This window comes from Dermacentor silvarum, chromosome 3 (genome assembly GCF_013339745.2).
Source record: "Dermacentor silvarum isolate Dsil-2018 chromosome 3, BIME_Dsil_1.4, whole genome shotgun sequence".
In the NCBI taxonomy this organism is placed as follows: domain Eukaryota; kingdom Metazoa; phylum Arthropoda; class Arachnida; order Ixodida; family Ixodidae; genus Dermacentor; species Dermacentor silvarum.
Genome location: NC_051156.1, coordinates 224,409,592 through 224,433,661, shown reverse-complemented (window position 1 = coordinate 224,433,661; position 24,070 = coordinate 224,409,592). Strand labels below are relative to the sequence as shown.

The 24,070-nt window shown below is 48.5% G+C and overlaps 1 protein-coding gene across 1 annotated transcript; it reads left to right on the top strand.

The window, feature by feature from the left end:
- Positions 1 to 3,009: 3,009 nt before the first annotated feature.
- On the top strand, positions 3,010 to 23,963 carry LOC119445241 (solute carrier family 22 member 16-like). Its single transcript, XM_049664940.1, has 7 exons — positions 3,010 to 3,191; positions 3,810 to 4,023; positions 5,046 to 5,149; positions 6,657 to 6,811; positions 11,827 to 11,995; positions 20,660 to 20,876; positions 23,665 to 23,963. The coding sequence occupies exons 1-7, from the start codon at positions 3,010 to 3,012 to the stop codon at positions 23,866 to 23,868; spliced, it is 1,245 nt and encodes a 414-aa protein (XP_049520897.1). The 3' UTR covers positions 23,869 to 23,963.
- Positions 23,964 to 24,070: the final 107 nt, after the last annotated feature.

Sequence of the window (24,070 nt, the reverse complement as noted above, 5' to 3'; positions counted from 1 at the left end):
GGCGTGAGGAGAGGCGATAAGAGAAGGTGTTTCTGTGCGGCGCGCTCTTTCGTATAACGCGCAACGCGTAGAGATGCTGCCGACGCCGTCTGCGTTTCCCCGCGTTCGCGCCGAATGCGCGCGGTGACCGTGACTGCAGCCGATGCCTCTGGCGGCGGCTCGGCAAGTTTCGACTAGAGAACTGGCACTCGTCGAGTAGCGTCGTAAGTCGCTGCCTCTTCTCGCCTCGCAATGTTTCAGTATAACTTCCTGTTGTAGATCTGTGTTTACTTGTGTTTATGCAATTGCACCACGTGCACATGTAACACTCGTAACACTTGGTGTAACTAACACAGCTTCGCTGTTCGACCATCTTCACGGAGTGGAAGGGGCGGTGATTTTTTGCATTACGCCTAATTACATAAGTAATCTCAGTTAATTAATCAACTTCTCAAATATAATAATCAGACGAAAAAGTTTCAATGAGAAAATTGCAGAGCAACATGAAAAACTCCCGATACAGTTTCCTGGTGTTCAATATGTGCTACATAAAAGTTTTTCCGAGCGTGAAGGAAGCCTGCGAATACACGCAACACTGCTGCGCGACTGGCCGCTCGAGGCACTTTGCGTGTATTCGCGGGATTTTTTCACGCTCGGAAAAACACTTTTATGTACCACTCATTGAGCAACAGAATGCTTTATCGGGAGTTTTTGATGTTGCTGTGCAATTTTCTCATTTACAATTTTTTATCAAATTAATATATTTGAGAAGTTGATTAATAAATTAAGACAAATTATGTAAATATGTGGACAATCTGAGATAACCTGAGCGATGGTAAACAACATTACCTTGGTTCTGTCCAGCTACGTTGCATTTGCATATTTTTAATGTTTGGCTAAAATTACGTTATATTTCAAAGTAATTATTACGAGGTCTGTGGAATGCAAACAGGGCGAAAGAAGATACGGATAATCAAAATATGTCTTGCATATAAAAGCCTATGTTTCGAAGACTGGACAGCGCGGCTATTGCATCTCGTCGAAGTGGAAGAAGAGTATCCAGCAGCACGGATCGCGTGCACCGCGTAGCGTACGGGATCGAGCTTTGCTACCGGAAGCACTGCGGCTGCATCCAGAGGTGTGATTTCGAGGGGATTTTTCGCTACGGGTAAGCGCTTAATCACCACACTCGCCATCGGATGGTTTGAGCGAGAGCTAAGACGCTGGACGTTGTGCAGTCGTCGTGTGCAGGAACAGAATTGCGTGTTGGTGTCTAGGTCAACCTAATAGTTTTACTGTCACAGTTGCGTGATTGTGGGCAAATTTAGCGAATGTATTTCGCATACACACACACACACACATATATATATATATATATATATATATATATATATATGTGTGTGTGTGTGTGTGTATGCGAAATACATTCGCTAAATTTGCCCACAATCACGCAACTGTGATAGTAAAACTATTAGGTTGACCTTATCTATATATATATGAACGAGAAGAAAGGGAACCGAGGGGCCCGATTTTTATTAATCATGTCATAAGAAGCCAACAAACAGTGCCACAATGGTGTCAGTGTTTGTTGGCTTCTTATCACATATATATATATATATATATATATATATATATATATATATATATATATATATATATATATATATATATATATATATAAAGCGTTTAACTGCAAAAGGCATCGAAGCCAAGTCGCACCAAGTCACGTTCACGCAGGCATATTTAACCTGGGTAGCTAGTGTTCCCATTTGTTTCGCGCTGTGTAACACGACGGATCACCCTCAAGCTACGCTCAATCGGCTCTCGCGGAGCCGGGGCAGCGGTCGGGCTTCCACTGCTGGCATAAGCGTTTTGCGGACACGCGTTAGGGTTCCTGCTGAGCGGCAGCTGCAGTGGCTCACCGACGGGGGGGTTTCGGGTGTTGTAACCCCCCCTACGCGTCCAGTCCGACGGCTACCTTCATCGCTCTGTTCACATTGTAATTACAATTCAGGTGGTGGCTTGAGGGCGAATTTTCCTGATTAACAAAAACACTCTATCACTGTCTTGTATTCATTCACTCTTACATTGAGTAAAACTCTGAAATAATAAACATCATCATCGTCCTTGGTGTCATTATTATAACTATTAGGCATCTTATTTGCTGTTGGATTCCTCTGGCTAAAGCAAGGAAATTGCATATTATGCAAAGTGCTTCTCCCCCCCCCCCCCCACACACACACACACACACACAAATTCACTCCCCCCCGCACTGGAAGAGATCCTGGGTGCGCTACTGGGCAGCTGTGTCCATATTACGCCGCGTGGAAAGGCGACAGTAAACGTCAAGCTACATCCAGCGCTGACGAACGAGTTTCTACAGTTTTCCGTCGGGCTCATCTCGTGCCACCTGCACGAGGTGGTCCACGAGAAATACGAGCGTTGTGACACGCCTTGTCGCTCACCGAAATGTATTGCACATATCGTAGTACGAACCTCGGCCGTGATAACAGAGCGGTTATCATGCGCCCTGAAGCGGACACGTCGCCATGCGAATTCGGTACGTCGGAAGTGCGTCGTTCCCGTCGGTGGTTTCCGCTGATGTGGCGCGCAGTCGTTTATTCGCTTCACTGCCCAGTGAACCGTAGTGGCAGTTGCATTATTCCTGAAGGTTGATGAAAGAAAGAAGGCGCAGTCATTTTCTGCACACTTCAAGCACGTCATTGAATCTGTGGAGTATGCGATTTCAGCCACCTGTTTCTTCAAAGACGAAAATTGGGTGAACAGAAGTGGACTAGAGAGCAACCTTATTTTCCTTTTCTTGTATACTTCATTCTGTCCTGCGCCAGTTCGTCCGTGTTGTCGAAAAATATTGCCTGTCTCATGCTTAGAGTTGTGGTGGGCGGAGAAAAGAAAAATTAATCTTGAAACGGAAACGTTTTTGAAACAGAAGCATCTAATGATATGCCAAAGCAGTGTAGCGTTCATATATAACGCAGGGCTGTCTGGCGTCCGCGGCCTGGGCGAGCGATGTCGAGCCCGCGATCCGAAGCTGCGCGTCGGCACGAGAGCCCGGAAGAGCCGTCCTGGCAGGGGGACAACCTGTCCGACATCTTGGCTCACGTGGGCCCCTTCCACTGGACCATGATGGTCTACTCAACGTTCGCCATGATCATATCCGGCCTGCACACGCTGCTGTACATGATCATCAGGCACGTAAAGATTGAGGGGTCTTCCATCAGCGAGCAAACAATATCGCTCAAAAAGGGAGCATAAGTTGAGACGAAGAGAAGCACGAGTGGTTCGCTCTGCATTCCATGGTATACTCGTGAATGCGCTATAGGGAATTTAGAAAACGAAGTCGTCCTATCGTTATATCATGTGATACTGACTGTTACAAAACACTGTAAATAAGCAAAAAGCCTCTCGCGTTCACAAACACGTCTCTGTGTTGAATAGAAGCCGTGACAAACTATTTCACAGGTTGGATGTCGGGGATATTATAAACTCCGATTTTTTTTCCTCTGCGTAATGAAGGGCGAGCTCAGAGTTCGGTCCAGTCGATGTTAAAATTACTGAGGAAGGAAACTTAGGTGGCCACGCAGATGATCTAAATACAGCTTAAGTTTGAGAGGCCTAAATCTTATTTTTCTTACATTATTGTTTTATGACGTGGTGCTCAAGACTCTATTTCTGTACTTTAAGCATTAACTTTGTTTCATTCGCATATTATGCTGTTGGTAAGGGTGTACTTCGATAAGATAAACGTGCGCAGTACCACCGCGTCGACCGTAGCACAGTCCGATCTCTCCGCCCGTGTGTTCATTCAGGCCGGAGCTCGTGGACCACTGGTGCCGGCTGTCGGAAGCGCCCACTAACGCGACGCTCGAGCAGTGGAAAGCCATCAACATCCCTCGCCAAGAGGACGGTTCGCTTAGTCAATGCCTGGTCTACGTCGACGACGGTAACGACACGCGGGAGACGCGCCCTTGCAGCCACAGGTCCTTCAACGCATCCGACGGCACGGTGACCATCATACAGGAGGTGAAGACCGTACATGTGTGGCTCTATTAATTTCAGCTAGTCACCTATTTTGTCCGGTTGTTTCCATGCAGCACGTCACTTTCGCGTACATCGCGAGATGCTCTATATAGGTTCAAGCGCGTGCTAAACATGAAACAAACAAGATATGGAAACTGGACACGCTTGAGAAAAGGTTTTACTGGCGAAAGTCACTAAAGTGCTTTGGCTAAAATCCAAAAACCGTTAAAATTCAGAAGCTAAGACCACTAAATCGGGGTAGTGCTTCTACACCAAAGCTTCACCAAATCTTTAAATGCTTCTTATGGCTATTAGCCATAAAGAAGACTGTTTAATTCATATGCCTGAGTAGAACTTTGCTGTTTGCAAAGTTAGAGTCTGGACCCCTTGCAATCGCGACAGCGAATCGGTAGGCAAGATGGTGCTATCGCCGAACACCGTCTAATAACTTTTCGCTGCACTGTCGCGATGGCATGCAAATGTGCTCCTAAATTTGTTGGCAGTAAAGTTCTACTTAGTCGTGGCTATGGTGCTTATCTCGAGGCCATGGGTTCGATCCCGTTCGGGGCGGCCACATTTGGTGGCAGCGAAATCGAAATGCAAATTATTCCGGACTCGCCCACTACGGCGTGCCGGCGTGGTTTTGGCACGTAAATCACAAGAATTTTTTTTTTCTACTCGGACATAAAATGAAGTGCACCTCACGGTCGAGGCGTGGTATGTCGTAAGAGCGCATGCGTAAGTCGGCCCTCGAAAACCTTGCATAAAGAAGGCTGGTTATGCCTGAAACAATAATCTTTCGCGAGCGTTCACGCGTGTCCATGATTGACGGCTTTGTGCTACCTTTTCTTGCGTCACTGTGGGCCTTTTCAGTTGATAGTCGGCGTTGGTGCTGATAAAATCGGCGGACGGTGTTTTGTTCGCTTATGGCGCTGAATGTCGGCGCATGAACAGCGTGTAAGGCGCGTTTTAAAATATTCACCAGCTGGGAAAAAACAACAACAAAAAAATGTTATTTACCGTAGTGGGACTTGACTTGTGACCGAGAGTGGCTGTACACCACCGCCGAGAACGCGTTCGTGTTGGGTTCTTTCTTCGGCCTCGCAGTGTCCGGTCTGTCTGCCGACAGGTGAGTGGCGACGTTTGACGATTGATATTTTCTCGAGGCATACTGTTCGTCTTGCACGGAATGCGATAGAGTGCTGTACTGCATGCGGAATTCAGATATGCAATATATAAAGACTGCATATCTATTCAAGAAGCAGCACCTGCGACTGCAACTTCTGGTCGCATGTACGATAAGTCATTCGCGGGCTCCTTCGAGCAGGAACACGTGGTGACGGCTGTGAGCCCGGGTACATTCCGTTCTGCAAGCCGCATTCGCGTGCACAGCAGCCACAGGAACAGGCCCTCGTGATGACGGCATCTGCTATGGCGTTTCTGGAGAGAGAGAGAGAAAGAGAGAGATAATTCACGTCGCAAATGTCCGGGCCTTGAGTCCTTACTCTTCTTTAAGAATTTCCAGGATGAATTCCTCCGAGGATTTCCAGAGCTTTGTGTCCGAACGCCCATCGAGGACCGATCCATTGTTCCCAGGAGTTTGGCTGGAGGGGGGGGGGGGGGGGTATCTTGTGTTTATACATTCTCTTTATGAGTTGCGTGGCTGGGCATTCCCCAAACGTGTGTATGCTACTGGGCTCCGCATTTTGAGCACTTGAGTGTTCTTTGTAGTCTGTGAAATTAGATTTTGTAGTTTTCTTGGAGGGGTGTACCTGTTTGGGGTTTCCTTGTGATTGCCGCTTGACGTGTGGTTAGTATTCGGAATGGACTTGGTATAGGGTGGTGTCGTTGTCTCGTAGTTTCTGAAAATGCTTCTTTCATTCTAGCTCTCTTTTCTGCGTATGGGTCATGAATGGTTGGCCATTGGATCGGGGACCCGAGTAATTGTATTCATGGGATAGCGCGTTCGCTTTGGCATTTCTCTCGATTCCCTTATGGCCAGGCACCCATTTGAGAATGACTCTTAACTTGTTTGAAGTCATGCAGTCCTTGAGAATGTTTACTTCTTAGCGCACGAAAAGGGACCAGAGACAGAGGTACGACGCGGAACATTCCGGAGAAATGCATTGGCGTTCCAGTTAGTTTATTAACAAAACATCTTTTTATGCATTGAAACACAGAAGTAGCTGGAGTGCCAATGCATTTCTTCGCAAAGTTCGGGAATTGATATCCCGAAAATGGTGTCGTCCTGATAATTTGTTCCAAGTGGATCCGCCTTGCGAACTTCACGGCTAGAATTTGTAAATTGCAATATGGGCCTAAGGTAATTAGTTTAAAACTCAATTAGCTAATTTTTTAATTAGTCGAATATGCCTATCAATTTTTTGCGTGCAAGTAATGTCAGCCTCTTCGAGTAGACCAGCACATGAACTATAATTGTGGTATCTGCCACAGGCAACCTTTAAAAATTTTGAAATTGTTCGCTGAAACACCCGGTATACAATCTGTATTGCATTTGGAACATGTCATGATTACCAATGCTCAATTTCGATGCAATATTTTTGGAAACAAAACGTACTTCTCAGTTAACTTATGAGTTGATTATGACGCTGAGTTGTGTATATGTGAGCTTGCAGGGTGGGCCGGAAGCCGGTAGTGTGTTTCTGCGCTGTGGTGCTCGAGGTGGCCGGCTTCTCATTGTACACCGTCGAGAACGTGGCCCTGTTCGTCGCCTTCCGCTTCATCTTGGCTGCTTCGGTGGTGGCGCTCGCTTACACAAACTACGTCATGTGTGAGTAGGATATTTAAACGTTGACTGTCGCAGCAACCGCTCGCTTTTTTTTATTAATGCGGCGAATTGGCCGTGTTGGTACATATTTGAAAAGGCGGCAGTGCAAGAAGGCATGCTTTTTCTCGCTTTTCTTTCTTTCTTGTAGGCATTGCGTGGAATTCGGCCAACGCTAATGTTTTGGAGACGTATAACGTTCGGAAAGATAACGTGGACTGGTAAACCAACTCCGATTGATTGTGTATAGCTCAAACTTGGAAGAAAAAATTGGAGGACGCTTAAGCGTCGCCTTTAAGAGTGAAACGCGATAGCATTCAAAGATCCCTAAATGCTTGTCAGGCTGCCTGGCAACTGCAGCTTTCTTTTTTCTCCACCTTCGCCTCTGCGCGCCGCTGCCATTTTACACTGCCGTAGGAAGCCTACATGCAACGCTAAAACAGCGTTGCATGTAGGCTCCCTAATGCTGCCGAGGAGGCGAGCGCCATCTGGATGGTGTTTTTACAAGTAACCGACCCGGGCGCGCCGCTGTTGGTATGGTAGAAATGTTGGAAAAGGGGTTTCTGTTTGAGTTTCCTCGTAACAGGGTTTTATTCAAATCGCGTCAGAATCGCGTAAGTCGTACTTTACGATTTTTCTGACGGATTTTACTTTGAGAAATTCAATTTTGTTCACTAACGCCTTGCGCCACGCGGAGGTCGGGGTGGTTTGGGATGATTTTCTCTGCCACCGACGCCGGCGCGCCCATGCTGACAGCGACACCGACGCCGGATTTTCTGCGACACGGGGCCCTTAACGTTAAAAGCGGAGATTGGGAAGACATAAGTAAAGCAATGACTGGGACGTATTTCTTTTTCTTTTTTTTTACAGTGAAGCTGTTTATGGCTAGGGTTCCGTGGATTTTTTATGTGCGTAAGTAAAACCTCAGGACCCTCGCGAACGCACTCGTGCCTCTGCTCACGCATTAGTCGTCGTCTTCTTCCACAGCTGGCTTGTCGGCGTCCCTCGGATATACATTTTAAGTAGATTAGTTATCAATAGGCACCATTTTCAAGATCAGTAGACTCCCAGGTGGATAATAAAGGTTTCTCAAAGATTTGCCGCTGTGCGACCCGCGTCGGCCATGTCTACGTTCGCACCGCCTTCTCTTTGTCGGCGTTCCAAGCGTTTGCGTTTCTAGTTTCCTTTCCTCCCGCTCTCCCGTGGTGGCGGTGCCGTCGAAACGTCACGCGCGTGTCTAGCTTCCTCTGGCTTCTCGGGGCGGCGGTTCCGTCGTCCACGCGAATGTATATAAAAAAACGAGATAGACAAGTTGCTGTTCTCCATCTTAAATTTCCCGTCTCTTCTGTCGTCGTCGTAATGGGAAGGCCGCATATAGTCCGGACTCCCGAGGAGCAACGCGCCTATGTGCTAAGCTGCTTCGCTGGTCATCCACCTTCATAGAGTGGAATGGCTCGTGACTTTTCTTTCTTTCTTTTTTTTTGTCGAGAATTTTCCGTGAAACGCCATGATACACGTTGAAATAGCGTGAGTGTGCGAGCACCTCGTCAGATTCATTATTAAAGCGGCAGCATTTGTTTTCTGCATGAACACTCAGTATTAAAAAAAAAATGTGGCAGTTCTGCGTGATCCTTCACAACTGCAGCACTCACACACAAATAGCTGCCACCCAATGGCGCTTTTTTAGCTTGTTTATTCTTTTTATAGAAAAAGTGTAACTGGAAACATTTACTTGTTAGGAAGAATTCTGATGCAGTGAGTATTTTCTGAAACCTATACGAACGAACGTTACTCCGCATACAGTTTGCAGTGTTCAGCTGCTATGAAACATGGAAAATTGTGAGAGAAGGAGGAAGCTGCTTACACGGCAGCTTGACTAGACCAATTACTTTAATAACAAACAACAAGAAACACAGGCAACAGAAAGCAACGTTGCAGAAAAAAAGGTCGCATATCTGGTCTTCCGCAAAATAGACAATAGCCAAAACTGTATTACGTATTATAATTCAAGAACCATCTAGATATTCTCAAACTGCAGCATAGTCAGCACATAACTTTTTCTATCGCAATGGTTAGCAATAAATTTGAATTCTCTATTGTTATTTTCAACTTATTGATTATACTTAGAAGACAGAAATGCAGAGTTGGAGTCATAATTTGCGCGGGGTCATGACTCATACCAGTAATTTTTATGTCGAGTAAGACGAGATGGTGGAGTTTGGCTGTAGCTCAGGCAATGTACGCTTGCGTTTACCTTTTCAGACAGCTCATACATTTCCACCTAAGACAGCGACTCGTAGCGGCATAATAATAATAATAATAAAAACCAAATTGAGACGTGTACTTGTTTATTTTTCACCGGCTAACAAATGCTAAACGTTATCGCTCGGCGCAGGACGCGCCTGCATGTATCGGAAGTTTCTCGAACGTTATCGATGCTTCTATCCGTTGTCTGTTGTCACCGACGCTTATGTAATCTGATTGCGTGAGTGACGCGAATTGTCTAGTACTTTCTGGAAGACACGCGGGCACCAGGGATATACTCTGGCTCCTTCGATGACTCATGTATAAAAACCGGCGCGTTTCACCGCTCATCAGATTTCGACGATCGCCGACTGTGTTCGCCGCTATCTTTCTCTTTCGAGTGCAACTTGCTTTTGTGGGCACAGGTTCGCCCAATAAAAAGTCCGTTTCGTCATTCACAGTTTAGCGACTGTTTTCTTCACCGTCACTACTACGTGACAATATAGACAAATGGCATAGATTTCCATGACCTTCTTGCCTTCGTGCATGACGTCACGGCTAAACGCGTGTCAGACATCTGTTGTTATCCAGAATATTGCTACGGACCAGCATTTATGATGAAGTAGAGGTGAGCAGTGCGAAAACGAAGACGGCGATTAAAGGCTAGCGGGGGTTGTTGCCTCTTGGCCAAGTGCGGCGTATTTTCCTGTATATAGCTTCTCGTCTGCGTCTTCCTACGTAACAGTATCTCGAGTTATTTCACAGTGACGCACTTATTTAATGAACTGTCGGAAACTGCCTAGGCTAATTTCTGAGCATCCAGGAATTCGGGAAGAACACAGATGACATTCCGCTAACAAATATCAAATATAGATTACGTGTTTTTTTTTTTTTTGCAGTTTGTGCTTAATGCATGAACATATTGCATATGTTTATTATTTTTCTCCTTTTATTGTTCATTGTTATAACTGCTCAATAAGTAAAAAAGTAAGCAGACTAGAGCCATTCTTCTGCCTCTATACACTGCAGGCACCATCTTGCTCCTCAATAATCATCCAAAGAGAAATACAAACGCCGTCCGCTACATGCACTGTACCATTCTGCGGCCTCCGAGATGCACGGAGACCTTCACAAACAGGATTCCGCATGAATTGCCAAGTGCGGATATTGGGCGGCAGCTCAGTTGTTAGTGCGTCTTACTCCCAACCTCACACTGCCGCAGGGACATGTGTTGATTTCCAGGCGCGACGGTGGGCGAAGTTTAGCCGCATGTGGTGAGGGTGAAACTGAGGAGGTGGCCTGACTACGAAGACAGCGCAATGGGGAGGACAGACGGACACCGCAAATCCACTTTCGAGCTTTTAATGCTGCCAAGCTCAAAAGTATATAGAGGATGATATTGCTGCACGATACGCAGCTGATTGATTGCGACCGATATCGGAAGCGGAACTTTTTCGACTGTATGGAAGGATCAATTACAATATGCCCTATAGTCAATGCGCCCGATAGTGCTCAAGGGAAGAAGAGCGCGCGGGCGGGTTCAACACGCTCGAAAGTTCAATTAGAGGCGATAAGATCGTTTTCAGTACCGTTCCAGGGCATCAACATAGCAGACAGCAGAAATTTTGGCTCTCATAAATAGGTTATACGCTGTTTAGAAATAGGCAGTGCAAGAGAGTGAGACGCAACTAGGGGAGCAGGAAGAGGAGAGTCAAAACTGTCGGTTAGCTGTCGGACGTCGGCTGTTGATAGAGAGTGTGAAAAGGCGATATTTTATGCAATTCTTCAGGGAGCACAGCTCAGCGCGTGCAAAATTTGTTTACTCTCGTGCAAAGCTTAGTGGTTATGGAAAGCTAGTGCGTCGCCAAGAGTGCATAGAGAATTTCTACTTCGGTCGTCACATATCGTCAACTTCAATTTATCCGCTGTCGACGTAGTGCCTATAACACTATTATGTGCGGTTAATGTTCTGCAAAGAGGGTAAACTGTTCTGCGTAAATCTGGAACGTCTATTTCGGGCAGAAGTGGTGTTTCAATTCCCAAAACTGGTGCTCCCAAGGTGTGGCACTTACGACCGGGGGGTCGAAAACACGGCGGCTACCAGCAGGCAGTCACATGTAGCGACCGCAGAACTGGTAGAGATAGCTGTGCTCTGTAATACCACCGCATTCAATCGATCTGTCTTAGAAGGCATATTTGTCCACATAATCTTTAAACATTCGCTAAACTATATGAACACTCAAATTAGGAGAGCTGAAGCATTTCCAAAGAGCGCATATGTCTTTCAGCCAGTCTTGAATTCGCACTCTATGAAGAACCTCGTGCATGCGGAGAAACTGCTTGTTTGCTTCCAATGCCCCTTCTCTGATTTTAATAAAAAACGCTTCCTAACGTACTATGTAATGATATAAGCGTGCCAACTTTAAGAATACTGGGATGTGAACATCCTTTTATATTAATTGTGATAACGGCTGCTCATTATTCGAAAACTATTTGAAAGGTATTTGATATTAGATTCGATTCGATTCACTTCAGGCACTATTCGATTCGTATTCGATTCGGTCTCAACGATCACTGTTCGCACACCCCTAACATGTCCCGTGAAGCATGTGGACGTGGCCTGGTGGTAATTTTCTATTCAGTTATTTGCTTGTTGTCCTGTATAACCATTCTTGGTTGGTTGCAGTTGTGTTTCTCGCTTTGTGTTCGGCCTGTGCCTGCTGAGGCGTCGAATTCTCGAAGGTATACTCGGAGGCGCGACAACTGTCTCCGCGCAGTGGTGGAGATGACGACCCTGCCGCGGCGAGCCCTGTACGGCACCTGCGCGCTGTACGGCTATGTGGGCGGCGCCGTCGCGGCCAGCGTCATCGTGACCCTGGAGCACAACTGGCGCACGTCGCAACTGCTCGTCATGCTGCCCACCTCGGTGCTGCTCTGCGGATTCTGGTGAGCACGAGACGCTTTCCCGCGTGATGAACGGCGCCTTTCTCTGGATCACTGGCCGGCGTGCGCAGGATCACACTTTGCGTGCGTCCTTAGCCTCTTGTAGTGGTGGGAATGGCGCTACCATTGCTCCAACTTGCTACATTTCGTTAAAGCTGCTACATCCGCTCTGCAAATGAGAGAAACTGCTCCAAAGATGCTCCATGCAGGACCAGCAGCGCCGCGCAATATCCCAACATCGGATGCGAAGAGAAGTTGTGGCGAAGGTCAGGTGGCGGTCGCCTCCACGCTATGCGAAGTGCGCCGTCGCATATTTCCTGCAATTCCTAAAGCTAAATGTGCTAAAGGGTCACGAGCTAATCCAATCCAGTGCGCGCTCGCGCACGTTCACGGTCAACCATTTGGACACTTTATATGCGCCATATTCGCGGGTTATGCGTAGTTGAGGAGGATGTTCTGTTGGGCATATAGTAGTGTGTTTTTGACCCATTACGCTGCAACGACGCATATTTGCAACTCGCAATAAATTCCTTGCTGGAATCACTTGATGTAAATCTCTTGCTGCAACTTTCATACACTGTAAGTTGTAAGGAACCGTCTAGGGAGCGTTTTACCAACATAATTGTTCAAATTTGTTTCTTATTACAAGAAATGGAAGAAATTGACATGTCGTGTTGCCATGTCCCCAAAAGGCGAACTTCACTGCCAACAGACCGCCCTCCCCCCCTCCCCCTCTCCGCCTGCCTCGACTTGCGTCCGCGAGGCAATTTTCTTCTCTGCCTTATGATGACGTAGTGGTGACCAGCCCATTTACAACGGGTGGACACAAGCGAATATTTCCTGGTCAAAAGAGGGAAAAGGAGCAAAAGGAGAAGGAACGGGCACTTTGCACAGTGGTCCACCGCTCGGATAGCCGCTCTTTTGGCGACCGCTACAGCGTAATTCTCCTCCATGTGGCGTCCGTTTACCCCCGTGGTTATCATATGTTTTCCTATTGTCCTCGAGCGCGTACAAACAGAGCACCTGTGGGAGCGCCGAGCCCTCCTCCGGAGCAGTTCGGGGACCCGGGGCGCGGAGGACGAAATGCCCTCGCGTCTCGGTCTCCGTTAGAGTACGGAGTGCCCCTCGCCTCGAACAGGAGGCTGCTGCCAATGTTATTGTCGTAGAGGCATACTGCACTGATGAGCTGCTTGTTCATTAGGTATCATGCGAGGGTGGACTTGGACTCCGTGCCCTTGCTCCAGAGGGTGTTTTCCGCTTCCTTAACTCGTCGGCGGACCTCGACCGACCCTTTCGTTGCAGTGTCAGCTGTGATTTCTTCTGCGAAGAAGCCGTATACTTCTGTTCATGCTGATACACTCGGCGTGTCCAGTCGGTTCTCATACACAGCGCCTACTTATAGAGGAGGCGCTGTGCATGAGAACCGCGTAACAGCGCCACCTCCTTATGGAGGAGGCGCTGTCACGCAGGTCGCCGAGATATACTCGAAAACGCGGCGTGCGTACCGCGTGCGTTGCAGGAAGAGGAGACGGGTGGGGTAGGTGATCTCCATTGCTTGAAGCTTTCCGGGCTTCGAAGCTCGACCATCCCCGATCACCAGGCCTGCACGGTCTCGTTACCGACCTGGCCATGGCATCTAAAAGCAGCGCGCCCGACTTCCCACTGCTGACGCTCCAGCCACTCTCGTGTTATTGGCGACAGGCAGGTAACTGCGTTTGTAAATGTGAGGACTGATACGTGGACTAGCTTCCATAGATCGCGGATCATCAGGAAGCGGTTACAGCGCCACATAACACGTCGGAGAAAAATGCGCTGAGATCGAAGAGCCGCCTGTTGAAGTGCGGTCCCGCGGAGGCTGTACTTTGGTGCCTCGGCGCAGAGGGTGACCCCGAGGTATCTTTAATCATTACGTGATGCCAGTGGTTCTCCCCCCAGAGTCAGAGCAGCTGTATCGGCACTCTCTCCAGCTCGCCGAACAACCGCCGACTTCCTTGTATTGAAATACAGTCACAGATTTCCACCTGGCAGATGTCGAGGAGGGACTGAAAGTTCTGGGTGTTCTCTGCCATTACCACCAGGTCGTCTGCGAACGCCTCACCAGGTAGGCGGTGGTTCTCGTTGGCACTACTTGTACTAAACCGCAGATGGAACCCGAAGTTTGAGTTTAGCAGTGATCACTTCAATTTTGACGCGTACAGAAAGTATTGCAAGGACACAGAAATAGTCAGAGTCTTAGTGCCAACAATCTTGAAGCTCCATCAACAGCCCCTTTGCTTTAACCCAGGCTCTGAGCCACTCCTTGATTACACACGCAAACAGGCGGAACAGCACGCTGGTGACGGTGATGGGTCGGTAATTCTGGATGTTACTAGCAACTCCACCCCATTTGAGAACCAGAGTCACCTATACAGTTGAGTAAACGCGCTGGCCCACCGTCGGGATCTGGAACTAATCCGCGCCAGAGCCCGATCAACCGTGAGTCTCGAGAGGGCCCAGCGAGGTGCAACATGACATAGGATTCCTTCGACTGAGGGTGGGTCAGGGGGACCGACTTCTCGGATTCTCGGAGCTCATTGACCAGTTGCCTCAATCTGGCTCTTATCTTGATCTGCCCTGTTATAACAACGCAACCTAGATGATTTCACGCCCCGACTCCCCGTCTTCCTTTTTCTTCTCTTCCTTCCTTGCTGCGCGGCGCTAGGAGCGGCGAACTTCCAGGGAGCGGCATTGCGCGTATCCCATTGAATGATTTACCGAAGTCACGTGCTGCAGTCAGTGACGTTGCAGGCAATGTGTCTTACGCAGATGTATTTGTGCCTGTTACCTTGACATTCATCACACTGAGCCTGAACCAGGCCGCCCCATTTGTCAGGTCTGTGGGCAGCATCCTAATGCGGCCCACACTGCGTGCTGGGAATCTCCAGGTGCTCTCTCGTCATCCCGCATTATCACACGCGCGAACATCCCCGTCCATGCCTTACGCCCGGGACAGCTGGGCCGCACCACCTGAAGACCTGCGACAGACTCTGTGGCTTGTCCTAGTACGCCACGTCTGCCATATAAGGGCATACCCGTCGCCATTCCGCCACCATTGAGCGCCACCTCTACCACGGCCGCTGGATAAAAAAAAGAAGGTGCGGCCTGCCGCGTCGGGCGCGTTGCTATGGGAGCGAACGTGACGGCCGTAGTTGTATTGTCGGCCGCTTGGCTGTGCCGAACGGCGCTAGCTAAGGGGGGGGGGGGGGGGGGTGGAACGCTTCGGCTTGCACGCGCGCCGGCGTTCCAACTGCGTTCCTGACGCATTTGCTATGCCGATGCCAGACAACAGAACCCGGCGTGTGGCGCCGCGGCGGATCACATGCTCTGTTTTCGATGCACGCGGCAGGCCGCACCATTTAAGAGCGAAGCTCCTTATAGCGGCACCCGTTCCGTCCCCGTCGTCGTAGTAGTAGTGTGTAACCAGTCTGAGAAAAATGAGAAAAAAAATTCCGAAGTTGTGTCCGTAGCGCGGAATCGAACCAGGGACCCCTCGCTTCCGAGCGCGCGGCGTTAGCCCACTACGCCACGAAGCGCACATAGACACACGCACCACCCGCGCGTTGGCGCGGAATACACAGGCGCCGTCCGTCCCTCATAGTTCCGGTGCTTGCCGCTAGAAGCCGCCCCGATCCCACAGCAGGCTAGGTGACTATTTGTCGCCACCCCGTTTCAAAGGGGATGCCAATAAATCATCATCATCATCATCATCAACAACAGCAGACGACGTGGCCTATGTGCACGCTTGCATTGGTGATCGTCTAGAAACGTCTTCATGGCATTAGACTATGCGTATACGCTAAATAGGGTGCACACATAAAATTAACACAAACACTGTATGCGGAATGCAATGCGAACTTTTATATTTGATTTCGCGCTCATAGCTTGAGCACTTTTCGAGACAACGGTTTGGCGTGGAAATCTTTCGCAAAGTCGTGTTTGTCAGTCACGCTCGTCGCGAAGTTCACAAAAAGTGGACGGAGAAACTTCATAAACACAACGTCCAAGAGTTTTTCATGATGGCCTGGGGCTGACCACTTGAGTTGTTCACGTTTTTGAAGTACTTTCGCGGCGTTGTCAACGGCAGCCTTTAGTGGCTGCTTCATCTTTCTAGCTTTTGCGAGGAAAACTTCCAGGTACTTCTTTAGCGAATGCAGAACCATTACAAGCTCAGCAGACGGATAGAGGAGTCCACCTCTGTCCTGGTGCCTAATTAAGGCATCCGATGGCGTAGAAGTGTTTGGTTTCGTTACTAGAGTGAAGCATTCATCACAGGAAATGGTTTCGTGGATTTTTCGTGCGATATATCCACCAACCATTGCTAGTGCAGCAACATCTGGTGTTGGGAGCAACGTCTTCCCCCTGTCGAGATGCTCCTAGAGGGTCGTGGTACGCTTCCTGAGGGCTGCATCGCTTCTTTCGGTTTGCTTTCGAGGCTGCAAATATGATGGATACTCTTGGAAGACGCTGGGCACAACGCCTTTCTTCAGTCTTCGTGTCGTGCACCCTTCTTTAAAGTCGGACGGGACGAATTAAGTGTCGGCTACAAACAGTGGAATAACAAGATGTGCTATTTGGGGTCCAGTTGTCTCTCGAGATTACCTTAAGCCACTTTTCGCGAAGTTCTTGGTCACTGGGAATTTCGTGGAATGATACTCCGGTTTCTTTCCGGCCGCTCCATGATTTGCAGTGCGGTACGCAGCAGTACGGCATTGTGCAGCATTCGGGGCGCAACCAAACTTCTGAGCTTGGACAGCCGCCTTTTCTCTTTATCGGTAGTGCTGCACACAACAAAAATACCACTTTTAGGCATGTTGCCTTGAAACAAGCGAATTTTCTTTACGATGTAACACATTTAACAGAGAAATTACCCGAGTCGACCAAAAGTTGGAAGAAAGCGCACACAGGCACGGCTGTCTCAGGGAGTGCTGCAGTTAGCAAAGCACTTTGGGGACACGCACCACACTAGAAAGAACATCAACTGGCAAGCAGAGTTTTAGAACAAGCACGGTAAACTAATTTTGCACGCGGCGGGAAAACCGCAGCGTAGCAGTGTGCACCTGCTGTTGCAGCGAACGCCGAGTGAGCTATTATGGGACGCGAGCGCCCCTAGGGGAACGCCGAGGCGTTCAGGGGACGGCGGTGAGGGACCGACCGCGCAGGCACAAAAGTTATAGAGGAGGCTATAGAGGAGGCTATGGCACCACGATGGCAATAAATACCCAACATTAACGAAAGGCCGCGTTTCTAGCGCGTTTCTAACGCGTTTGTGCTAGCGCGTTACGGCCCGTGTAAGAAGCTGGTGTAAGACGCTGTGGCCTCTCCGCCTTACCTTTAACGCGTTTCGAACGCGCTGCCCAAGACGGTGGCAAGTCAAGTTCAAGTCGAGGAGCGTTTATGAATACGGGGGTTATACTGAGAATACGGGGGTTATACTCTCAGCAGTCATGTGATGGCGTCGGCAAACGCGGTGCACGTTCCGGCATGTGTAAATGGCTGCGTAAGACGCTGTGGCCGCTCCCCCTTACTAGAGAGTACTGCACGTTTCTAACGCGTTTGTGCTAGCGTCCCCTTAAGCGGGAGATCCGATGATTCCCTCCGGAGCTTCGCCCACTCATCATCATTCACCCCGTGGATATGCTGTGATTTTTTTTTTATCCAGCGGCCGTGCCTCTACAAACGGGAACAACTGGTGATCAGGATGATGAATTCCTTGTACAATTGCACAAACCCACTGTGGGGGATAGGCCACGAACCGGGTGGTAATATGATAAATGAACGAAAAAGAAACATGTCAACGGAAATATGAAATAAACCGTTAATAAATAAAATAAATAGTGTGTAATAAGGTCCACACTAGGCGACGATGATGGTACGACCACGATAGTGTGCCGATGATGGTGTGATAGCGGCCTGAAGACAACGTGATTCCGATGCTGGATTGATGCCGGTGTTACAATACTAAAATGATTACAATGGTGATGACGACAAAGGGATGACGAAGGTGTAATCACGACGAGACGACAAAGGCCCACCATCGGTTGACAGTGTAATCGCTACGACAAAATGACGACGACAGAACGACCACGACGGCATGACGACACTTTGTGATGACGCAATGTTGACGATTGAATTAAAAAATTAATTATGGGGTTTATGTGCAAAACCACGATCTGATTATGAGGCACGCCGTAGTGGGGGACTCCGGAAATTTGGACCACCTGGGGTTCTTTAACGTGCACCTTAATCTACGTGCACGGGTGTTTTCACGTTTCGCCCCCATCGAAATGCGGCCGCCGTGGCCGGTATTCGATCCCGCGACCTCGTGCTCATCAGCCCGACACCATAGCCACTGAGCAACCACGACGATGGATTGACGACGAAGACTATATGATAGCGCCATGACAACAACAGAGTAAAAACTGTGGAAGGATGATGACATGACGACGAAAGAATAATCGCAATGTCGTGAATTGACGATGACGGAATGATGACATCATGACAACGTCGGCATGCTGGTGTTGGAGGAACTTATAGGGTTAGGTCCGCTACAACAATGCGTGAGTCGGCGAACGAAAGAACAAGGAACCGTTCAGGCCGATGGCAGGAGCAGAAGAAGCTATATTTTATTCTTCTTCTATTTTTCTAACCTCGCAGCACGAGGAACGAGGCACACGCGCATGCCCATGCACCTGAGCGCGCCATAAATAAAAAGGCGGCCGATGAAGATGACGATGGCCGCTGGAGAACTCGCGTGCATCACATGCCTTAATTTTCGCTATATCTATTCCGAGATCAGCGCATATTTTTCGGAGACAAAGCGTCATCAAAATGTCATCGCGTCCTTGAGCGGGATCTTCCTCTGACTTTGGCTCCGACTAGGCAAAGAAGTGATTTGCACTTAAAAGCGATCAATTGATTCCGGTTCATTGCTGAGGTAGCATGAAGGGGATAACTCCAGAACAGATCTGTGCAAGTAAATATTAAGCGGTGGGATACCGCAACACAGCTTTGTAAATGACACTTGGAATCGTCGGATAGAACACCACTGCCCGTTACAAGAATAATTAGATGCATAAATTCTGTGGATATTGATAATGGGGAGTCTGACTAAAAGTCTTCGTGCAACAAACTTTTCTTCTTCTACTTCGTCTTCTCCCTGGCTAGAATGGGGGCTTCCATGATAGCGAGGGCTTTTGTTTGAAATTTCAGCTGTTTTCGCGCGGTGCATCGCTTGGATACTTTGCAGACAGGATCGGCAGCGTGTGATCTACGCACCGCGCTTGTCTCTCTGCAAGGCCTAAACCTGGCGAGGGGCTCCTTAACAAATGCAACATACCCTAAAGTAATAATGGAAGTGTCACATAGTTGGCTGGGTTCCTTTCCTTTTTATTTCCCCCCTACCTTCTCTGGAGTCGTCGTTCGGTGAACCTGGGAGGCAATGGGCGCACCTGTGTGTCGCTGATCCCCGAAGCCCGTCCCATGTTTTCCACAAACTGCTCGGCGAACGTTTCGCGGCCGCCTCCTCAATTTATCTCTTGTGTGTGTTTGCTTTCTTGACACCCATAATTCATCACCATAATTCGTCGGAAGCCTGCAGCCGTTTTGGTAGTTTTGTGTAAGCTTTTACTTTATTAAGCTTTTACTTTATTTTGGGTCGTAACTCTTTGAGCGGACAACTCTCGTCCTAGTGCCTTGGCCTCATGGGTTCTGGTCTGCAAGGATTGTGATTGGTCTTTTGGCTCGCGCTCTCGCGGGTTGGGGAGACCCTTCCCGAGGGCTCCCCGAGAAAGTTCGCGCCAGACGCACCAGGAGACCAGGTCGCAGCAAGCGCTGCTCTTAAATCGGTAATTCACTAATGCGCATGGTGTTTAGTTACATGAGTAACTAAACACCAAATAAACCGAATCAGAAAGAATGTCTACGGAACTTCTGTGTGCTCGCATCATCTTTACGGCGCGGAAGAATTTGCTACTACATCTACGCTACAGTATGATGCAAAACAATATTTCTCAATTCAATGGAGCGGGATCCTGAGCACATTTTCAGGGTAAGTAATGTGAAGTATTTCACTTATACAAAGACTATTGGCCTTTTCTTTAATTTTTTTTGTCCGAATTAATCCTGACATTCACGGCAGTGAAACAAACTTCGCGTAGTGTGTTGTGTTTACAGGACGACGCACATCAACGGATGGGCCTGACACTGCATTTTGTAAGGCGATGCATTTATTTGCTGTGCGCCTCAGGCCTTCAATTTTCCTTAAACCTCCACGCAAGAATAGACAAAGAAATATTTCAAGATAGTTGATTATTTCTATATTATTCTGTATAAGAAATAATCAGACATATCGAACGTAAAATTTTCGGAATACGGATCGATTACCAAATAGTACTACTCATTCGTGAGTTTGAAGTATTTCTGAAATGCGCGCATTCATATTTGCTACTCATCCATGCACTGGCCTGGAGTTCCAGCGATACTTGGGCTTTTGGTCCAAATGTTCCTTAAAGTGCATGCGTGTGTACGTGCCTGTGTGGGCATGCGTGTGTAGTTGCGATTGCTTCTTCATTGACTTTCTGATGGACGACTGACTGACGCGGTGTGCGCTCATGGTGGCAACCGTTGCAGGCTTCTTCCGGAATCCCCGCGCTGGCTGATCACGACCCTGCGCGTGCGCGAGGCAGCGCAGGCGGTGTCGCTCATCATGCGCTGGAACCGCGTGCCTCCCAAGGTCATCGTGCGCATCAGCAAGCTCATCAGGGAGCGGCCGCTGCAAATGCTGCACCGTCAGGAAGAGGAACCTCGGCTGGCCGACATGATGAGCTTGCCGAGGCGCAGAGCGCAGGTATATGGGTCGCCACAGGGCGGCACTTAATTGCGGCGTGCCCTCAGAGGATAAGGGAAACTGGAAAAATTATGGCGTGCGCTATAACGACCGGTGCGAGTTTTTGCCGTGCGATTCCCGCTGCTGCACATCCTAGCGGGTTCGAATACCGGCCGCATACGGACCGGGTTATGGTGCCGTTATTTTTAGCGCACGTTGGAGAACGCCAGTTTAACGAACCAGCAGGGCTCGCCACTGCGGCATCCCTAGTGGCCAAGATAGTGGCATTACAATGAGTCGGTTAAAACCGTGAAACGTTTTCCCTTGTTTCATCCCACTCGCCATGTGTTTTGCCATCATTTTGTTCAGGAATTGTCTTTGAACACAAGAAACAATAACGGCCGTGGCGAATACACAGTACATCGCAGCTCTTAGGCGCCCGTCCTGCGGCGAGCTCGTCGGCCTTGTCACTCGTAACCGAGCAAACGAACGCAGCGAAGAAGGAATAGGATGCAGCGGAACCATGCGGCGGGAAGTGGAGGAGGGTATGGCGAAAGCGTGAGAAGAAAAGTGACGATGGCTACGAGATGGCGCCTGAGTAGCGCGCGCCGTCTGGGAGGTCTTTCTGTGGTGCTGTGAATCGCGCCCACGTGTCACCCACGCGCTGGCTCCCGCGATTTCCAGATTAGCGAGGTAGTGGCGCCACACTTCGCTCCGTTTGCAACGTGCCGCACGAGACAGATTGTCCACGCCAGCCAATATATCGCGAAATGAAAACACGTATAACGCTGCGCTCAAATTTCGCATTAGGGAGTATCGTAATCATCGGTTAATTTTTTTCTACATTTAAGTGTGCATTTGGTTTCTCCAATGGCTGACCACATCCTTATGGTGGCAGACTAACACCGAAAAAATGGGTATTGTGGTTAATTATACCCTTTAGGAATGGTGTTTTGTTCAACTATAGGAACAAAACGCACTAGCGCGCCGTACTTTCCACGCATTTTTTAAACTTTACTACGTATGCCTATCAAAGGTCAAATAATCCATTCATATAAACAAGAAATGCACGAACCCAGGAACTTCACGTGGAATTTAGGCACTCTGTCCACTAAGCCGCAGCTTTTGATGGTGCTAGGGGTCGGTCGTAAGTGGCCAGGAACGCAACCGAATGCCTAAAATTGTGATTCATGATTCTTTGTTATGTCGGAGTAGTAAAGCATGCAGCCTGTAAACTTTAAAAAACTGTTAAAGAACAGAAAAGGAAAAGCCTGCCTGCGTTTTAAATCTATAGTGACATGCAAAAATATCCTGTGGTGTGATCGATATGTATCGTAGAAACTAGTTGTTTTTATATCAACAAGCCCGCTTCACTTAAAAAGAAATCTTGTATCGCACAAATGATGGAATACGTAGTCACGCTTGAAAGTGGCCCTTAACTGCCTTATAGCTGCAAAGACAGATTTCAACATAAGCGAACACGCATATCAATGTAAGAACACCCCTTTTAGAGCGCAGCATTTAGGCGCCCGTTCCTGCCGTGAGCGTCGGCGTTGTCCCTCGTAACCGAGTGAACGAACTCAGCGAAGGATGGAAGCGAACGTTGAGCGTAGCGGGAGATGAAAGACAGTGCTAGCGAAGCGAGCGCGAGGAGGAAAGCGGAGGAGGATGGTATGGCGAAAGTGTGAGAATTAAGGAGTAGGGCCGCGAAAGACGGGCTTTGCAGCGACGATGGCTACGAGATGGCGCCAGAGTAGCGCGCGTCGTCTGTATGGAAACAAAGCGCTGCATGAGCGGTCGTCTGTCTGCGGCGGCTGCTGTGAATCGCGTCCACGAGTCAACCACGCGCTGCCTCTCGCGATCTCCCGATTAGCGAGGCAGTTGCACCACACTTCGCTCCGTTTGTAATGTGCCGCACGAGACAGAATTGTCCACGCCAGCCAATATATCGCGAAATGAATACATGTGTAGAGCTGCGCTCAAATTTCGCGTTAGGGGATCGTAATCGTCGGTGAACTTTTATAGGGTGCACATAAACATATTGCGTATGGAGTGTATGTATGAGGTGCTTAAGGGGGTGCAACACAGAGCAGATTTTAAAACACTCGTTCAACACTCTAACGGGTGTTTACCTTCGTTTTCTTCTTTCCTTTCTCGCACGCACCCTTATTATGGTGTGTCATGAGTATATGTGTATGGTTGCCAAATAGATGCAATGAAGCGTATAACCACGACGCACGCCTGTTAGCACCCTTAAGGGTGAAAAGTTTTTACAGTAATATGATGCTTGCGGAAGTCCAAAGAGTGGCCGGCACCTAGAGCCGGAGCTTGCAACAAGCAACTGGCACATAGTTGTAGCGTCGCTTGGAGACTTTCGTACAGATTGCCGTGGCCGAGCTCTGTGGTCGCTTGCGTTATAATTGCTCTTATTAGAGTGCGAGAAGTTAAATAGTTCTGGGTCATGGCGCCATCTACATACAATCCAGCCTAGACTGCATGATTGCAAGAGCGGAGCGATTTGTGACGATGACCATGCTCTGAGGCCGTGCACTGCAGTGAGAGGAAAGTGTCTTCTTCGGACGTCTTACATTTCAGAGCATATAGCTGCCCTGCGTCGACAAGTTCTTCTGTGCCGAGGCAATTCGGACTTGCCTGCCTTTCTGCACTTTCTTCAGCGTCTCGGGGCGGCCGTTGTCGTTTCTGCGTGCACCGTCCCCACGTAAAGGAGGTCACACTGTGTACGGTTGACAAAAGAAGCTTGCCTTCGTCCTGTAGCCACACTACAAACGATCTCAAATTGTCTACGCAGGCGCCAGATCTGGACAACCCGGACAAAAACGTATGGGAGCTTCTGGTCATCTTCATAACACAGTACCAGCTTTCCACCCTGTCCTTGTGCATGTGCTGGTGCGTGCTTACGTGTGAACTTCCTGGAATACCAAATAAGTATTTAAGTTCTAAGACGGGCACAATACAACATCACCTAATTTATCATAATCAAGTGGACAACTAAGCCTATACATAAAAAATATGCTGAATAGCTCAACGCGACTGTGAACAATTTGGCTTAGGTCACATCCGACTACGAGGCACCACTCTTTAAATGTTTGGTTGTGGTTACGTAGATATCCTGATTACATTGATACAGTCGCGCATACTTAGTAACTTTGTAAACGAGCCAAGCATGGAACCAAAAAGTGCAGTGTTGACACACA